Consider the following 5,981-nt stretch of genomic DNA (forward strand, 5'->3'; position numbering starts at 1 on the left):
GTGCCACGGGGGGTGCTGAGCTGGGAGCCCACAGAAGGTGGAGGTTCCACGGAGTACGCGGTGTCACCGCGCTGTCCCCGCAGCTGGAAGCCGGTGGCCGACTACATCGACCAGCAGTTYGAGCAGTATTTCCGTGACGAAAGCGGCCTCAACCGCAAAAACATCCAGGACAACCGAGTGCACTGCTGCATCTACTTCATCTCGCCCTTCGGCCACGGGTACGGGCGGCCCCGCCCGCGCTGCCGGGGGGGCTGGGCGGGGGCTCGGCGGGACGGGGCTCACCGGGCTCCCCCCGCAGGCTCCGGCCCCTGGACGTGGAGTTCATGAGAGCCCTGCACCAGCGTGTGAACATCGTGCCCGTGCTGGCCAAGGCCGACACCCTGACCCCCGCCGAGGTGGAGCGCATGAAGAACAAGGTGAGGGCAGCTGGGCCGGCTTGGGGCCACCCCAGCGGGTCCCTGGGCATGGGGGTGCGCTGGGGGCTGGGCTCTCGGTCCATCTCCTGCCTGRAATTTGCCCTGGAGCATTTTGCGTGCCCGCAGCGCTGTAGAGGACCACGCTGGGAACACGTCTGCCTGGGGCTCAGCTGGGGTTGGAGGATTGGAGGGGTGTCCATGGCATCTGGTCTGGGGGGACCAGGCTTTTCGGCGCCCCTGGTCCCGTGTGGTGCCTCCCCCGCTCCTCCCGAGGCCGGAGCCCAGCCCTCAGGGCGCTGTTTGCCTCCAGATCCGGGAGGAGATCGACCACTACGGCATCCGCATCTACCARTTCCCCGAGTGCGACTCGGACGAGGATGAGGAGTTCAAGCTGCAGGACCAGGCACTGAAGGTGGGTCTGGCTCCTCCAGCGCCATCCCTGGAGGGGCAGAGCCCCACGGGAGGGAGGACAGGGCACCCCGGGATCCCTGSAGGACTCTCTGGGGCCGCGCAGGCTCTCCAGCACGGAGGGGCTGGCACAGAGCTCACTCCCCAGAYGTGCCACTAAGATCCCACAGTGCCACCTGCAGCTTGGTGGGACGGGGCTGGGGTGAAAAAAGCCACGCCGTGAGCTCTGCTGGCCCAGCCGGGAGTCTGGGATATCCTGGCAAACGGGTGCTGGACACAGCCGAGGAGGGCTCGTGGAGGGATGTGGGTCCTGGCAGAGGGGGGACATGGCAGGGCCCTGCTGATCCCCCACCCCCTGCAGGAGAGCATCCCSTTCGCCGTCATCGGCAGCAACACGGTGGTGGAGGCCAAGGGCCGGCGCGTCCGCGGGCGCCTCTACCCCTGGGGCATCGTGGAAGGTAACGCTGCCCCTGCCCGGCCTTGGGGACGGGGACGTGGCACCCCGACTGAGCCCGGGGGGGACACGCGGGGCYGGCCGGGCCCCCTGACCCCGCCTCCCCCGCAGTGGAGAACCCGTCCCACTGCGACTTCGTGAAGCTGCGGACGATGYTGGTGAGGACGCACATGCAGGACCTCAAGGACGTGACGCGGGAGACGCAYTACGAGAATTACCGCACGCAGTGCATCCAGAGCATGACCCGCATGGTGGTCAAGGAGCGCAACCGCAAGTACGGGCCGGGCTGGGGCTGCTGAGGGGCTGGGGCGGGGTTGGGGCCGGGCCGGGGTGGGGCGGGATTGGAGCCGGGCCGGGGTTGGGGCCGGGGGCTCCTCTCCTTGGGGTGACCCCACCCGCTGCGAGTGGCGGTGTCGGCGGCTCAGGGCTGTGTGCGGGTCCGTGCGAGGGAGCCCCGGTGCTGTGCTGGGGAGCCCCGGGGTGCTGGGGGGCCCTTCCTGTGCCCCTGGGCTGGGAGTGCCTGGGGGGGACGCTCCGGCAGTGTGGGTACCCTGCATCCCCCGAACAGGGACCCTCCAGCAGTGAGGGGCGCCCTGTGAGCCTGGGGCTGGCTTGGGTGGGTGCTCCAGCTGTAAGGGGGATCCCCATGTGCCCTGGGCTGGGGGCCAGGCGTGAGCTCTGGCAGCAAGGGGGATCCTGTGCTCGCAGGGCTGGGTATCTCGGGAGTGCTTCAGCGCTGAGGGGGATCCTGAAGCCCCCGTAACCATTTATGGGGGATGCTCCATCAGGAGGGGGACCTTGCACCCYCCGGGGCCAGAGCAGCAGCCAACCAAAGGCTGCTTCTGGGTTCTGTTCCCGGATCAGTCGAATCCATGGCACACACATCCCCTTTAGGCATCCCCGGGTGCTGAGGGAGCCCCCCAAGCAGGGTCCGTGGTGGGACCCTCGGGGGCGGGGGGGCGGAGCCGTGCTGCGGGGAGCTGGCAGTGCCTTTAGCCGCTCTGTGGACACTCTGTAGGCAGCTCTGTGTCTCTCCCTGCGCCCCGGGGCAGGAGCCATCCCTCCGTGCTGCGGCTGTGCTGCGGGGACTGCTCCTCCGCCGACTGAGCCGGGACCGGCCGGGGCCGCGCTGGGCGCCGCCCTCCTCCCCGCCACCCCCCGGCACCTCTATAAAGTGCTTATTCGTACCCAAAGCTGTCTTGGTCCTTCTGTGCCCGCGCAAGGGCCAGGTAGCCGCCCTCGGGGCGARCCGGCCCTGTGGCCACCCACTCTGGCCCCGTGGCCACCCACCCGTGTCCCATACAAGCCTCCCCCGGGGTGTCAAAGGACGCTGTGCGCTGGTGGTGTCGCCCCGGCTCGCCCACGTCTGGGGGAGGTGTCACTGTTTGGTGGCACMGAGCCCCCAAGGCTGCCCGAGGGAAGGGTGCCCCACTGTGCTGCCCTCCCGGGGATGTGATTTTGGGGTGCTGCCAGCCTTTGCTGGGCTGGTGGCGCTGCTCACCCCGTTGCCGGTGCTGGCTCCAGCCTTGTGTCACCGCCAGGGCTGGCAGGAACTCCACGGCCTCCCGCGTCCCCCACGGCGAGGAGCCGAGACAACAGCACCGCCTCCCAGAGCGGCTGCGAAGGCTCCAGAGCCCATCCCCGGCCCTGGCCCAGCCCCCGGCACGGCGGGACCCCGCGGGGCAGGGATGGCCCGTCCTGCCCGTGCCACATCCGCCCTGTCCGTCACCTTCGCCCCGAGGGGCCGCACTGCCGCGGCGGTGGCACGTGGCAGCACGCGTGACCCTGCCAGCCGCCCTCGGTGTCGCGGCCCTGTCACCGCCGGGGTGGCGCGTGGCATCCACGGGGACCCGCGGGAGAAGCCATCGACTGGGCTGGCCCTGGTCCTGTGCCCTGGGACGGCCTCAGGGGGATGCTCACAGTTCTTTCCAGCAGGGGAAGGAGTTTGAATGGGAGCAGAGGCTCAGTAAAAAGGGTGTGGGACATCTCTGGGGCTGGCAGGGCAGTGGAGCATCGCCGGGGCTGGCAGGGCAATGGAGGGCCCGGAGAGCCCATCCTGGGGCCGGGGGAGATGCCGAGGATTTGATGTTTGAAAGCAGAGAGGAACGTACTGGCCCAGGAGGGCCCACCCCCAGTGGGATTCTTCCCAAAATGGGAGTATGTGGAGGAAGTCCCTGGGTCCCTCTGGGTTGGTGCGTGGCACTTAGGGGGTGCTGAGGTTTTGGGGGCGCCTGGAGCCGCTCACATCCCCCATGCCTGGAAAAGGCCCCTCTGCTGGTGGCCGTGGGGCCGGGGCTGTGCAAGGGGAGCTGGGGCACCCGCGGGAGAATGTCCCCTCCTCACCTCCGCTCTGTGCCCACAGCAAGCTGACCCGGGAGAGCGGGACAGACTTCCCCATCCCGGTGATCCCCCCGGTGCCCGACGTGGAGACGGAGAAGCTGATCCGGGAGAAGGACGAGGAGGTGAGTGTGGGGAGGGCTGAGCCCCCGACCCTTCTTCCCTGCACCCTCCGGCCGTTCCCGCAGCTGCTGCTCCACAGGCCGAGGTCTGCAGGTGCACCCAAGGACTCCCCCCACCCCACCCCGGCCCTCGGTGATCCCGCTGTGTCCGGGAGGCTCAGCCCGGCTCCGTTCGCACTGGAGCTGCGTGCCCGGGGGTCGGCACCGCCCACGATCCCTGCTCTGTTCCCTTGCAGCTGCGGCGGATGCAGGAGATGCTGCAGAARATCCAGAAGCAGATGAAGGACTCACACTAGCCCGTTCCTCCTCCTCSTCGTCCCCGTCCTGTTCCCGGCCCGGATCAGAAATGTTTACATCACGCTCCACCCGCCCGGCCCCGCCGCCAGACTCGGTACCAACACCCACCCACCACCTTAAGCTGCTGCAGCATCGCCTTATCCAACCACCCAGCGCCCGCGGGGACAGCGGGGGACAGCGAGGGGACACGCGGGGACAGCGAGGGGACAGCGRGGGACAGGGCACCCAACCCACCCGGGGTCCCCTGCCCCCGGCCCCCCCACTCGCTAGGGACAGCTTGGTCCCCCAAGCCTTGGCTTTCCCTGTTTCCCCACAGCTCTGGGGAGAGCCTTGGCCAGCCTGGTCCTCACATCGTGTCCCTTGTCCCCGTGTCACCCCGGGCTCCCTGCTTACAGCCTTTATGCTTAGCTTGGCCCTGGCTCAAGGGAAGAGGAGAGGGGGGCACTGGAGCCAGCCCCCCAAAGTCCCCAGCTGCCCCGCTGGGGGGGACAGGGCTGCTCCCCCCGGTCTGGGCTGGAACAGAGGGACAGCAGCTCCTGGGGACCAGAGGGGACAGAGRGCATGGAGGGGCAGCCACCATCCTGCGGGGTGCCAGCACCAGTGCAGGGTGACTGAKCTCGCTGGTGTCCAGCCCTGTGCCCTCACCCTGTCCCCTCTGAGTGACCCCAGGGCTGTGGCACGGGGTGYGCTGGGGAATCGGTGTCCCTGGGGAAAATCCCTGGAGCCCCAAATCAGAGGCTGGGCCCCCCAGCCGCCGGGATGGTGGCCYTGTAAAGCAATAATGAGTGTCCTGTGCCCTCCTGTGGCACTTCCCGCCCCATGGCAGCAGCACTGGCCTGGCTGGAATGTCAGCCCCTGCGGCCACTCGCTTGTCTGTGCTGTCCCTGCGTGCCCAGGATGTCCCTGTCCCTGCTGCTTCCTTGGCACAGCAGCCCTGGGTATTTTCCAAGGATGTTCCCGTCCATGCTGCTTCCCAGTGAAGCACTGCTGCGTGTCCCTGTGTTTCCCCACAATGTCCCCATGTTCCCCACAATGTCCCCGTGTTCCCCATTGTGCCCCCCACAATGTCCCCATACTCTCCACAATGTCCCCATCGGTGTTGCTGCCCTACAGAGCACTGCAGCTTGTCCCCCCCAGACTGTCCCCATGGTGTTGCTTTCCCACAGGACTCTGTGCTGTGTCTCTGTGTCCCCCAGGATGTCCCCAGCCATGCCACCACCCTGTCACCCTGCAGGGCTCTGTGCTGTGTCTCTGTGTCCCCCAGGATGTCCCCAGCCATGCCACCACCCTGTAGGGCTCTATGCTGTGTCCCCCAGGATGTCCCCAGCCATGCCACCACCCTGCAGGGCTCTGTGCTGTGTTCCCCAGGATGTCCCCAGCTCCCGGCAGAGCCCCCCTGTGTGTCCCCTGGCCTGGCCACCTCTTGCAGTGTCCCTGGGGAGATGGATCCCAAGCCCTGCTGGGTGTGGGACGGCTGGCAGGGGATGGTGAGGATGCAGGGTTTGGAGCAGTGGGATCACTGGGAGCACTGGGAGCTCGCGGGCGTGTTTTGGGTGTGTTCTGTCCCCATCAGGGCCCCCCCGAGCAGGGCCCCCCGGGTGGGGCGTGGCTGGCAGGGGCTGTGCCCGGCCGGGGCTCGGTGGGTGGGGGCTGTAGGGTGCCAGGGCAGCACCCAGCCTGTGCCCACCGTGCCCGTGCCCAGCCGGGGGTCCTGTGGCCCCCACGGGCAGAGCCCCCCATCCCCTCCCCGGGCAGGGCCCCGCAGGGAATATTTAGTGCTTTCCTTTTTTTAATCTCGCTATTTTCGTACAGAAGCCCCTCCCCTGGCATGACGGTCCTAGAGGCGTTTATTAACGGATCAGAGAGTATAGGTTTATAAATTCTTATAGAGTAGTGGAAATATTTTTATCCCTCCACAACCGTTCTCAATAAATCCGGCTGACCYGG

General features: G+C 67.7%; 1 protein-coding gene across 1 annotated transcript in view; it reads left to right on the plus strand.

The window, feature by feature from the left end:
• Window positions 1-4,033, plus strand: part of LOC130586628 (septin-4-like) — an 11,231-nt gene extending 7,198 nt beyond the window's left edge. The window contains exons 6-12 of the mRNA XM_057387500.1: window positions 84-218; window positions 299-416; window positions 727-828; window positions 1,186-1,282; window positions 1,390-1,552; window positions 3,641-3,740; window positions 3,974-4,033. Coding sequence (XP_057243483.1) covers window positions 84-218; window positions 299-416; window positions 727-828; window positions 1,186-1,282; window positions 1,390-1,552; window positions 3,641-3,740; window positions 3,974-4,033 — 775 coding nt within the window. The remainder of the gene's footprint in view (window positions 1-83; window positions 219-298; window positions 417-726; window positions 829-1,185; window positions 1,283-1,389; window positions 1,553-3,640; window positions 3,741-3,973) is intronic.
• Window positions 4,034-5,981: the final 1,948 nt, after the last annotated feature.

Source organism: Malurus melanocephalus, unplaced genomic scaffold, assembly GCF_030028575.1.
Source record: "Malurus melanocephalus ecotype Western Australia unplaced genomic scaffold, MMel_1.1 scaffold_1228, whole genome shotgun sequence".
In the NCBI taxonomy this organism is placed as follows: Eukaryota; Metazoa; Chordata; class Aves; order Passeriformes; family Maluridae; genus Malurus; species Malurus melanocephalus.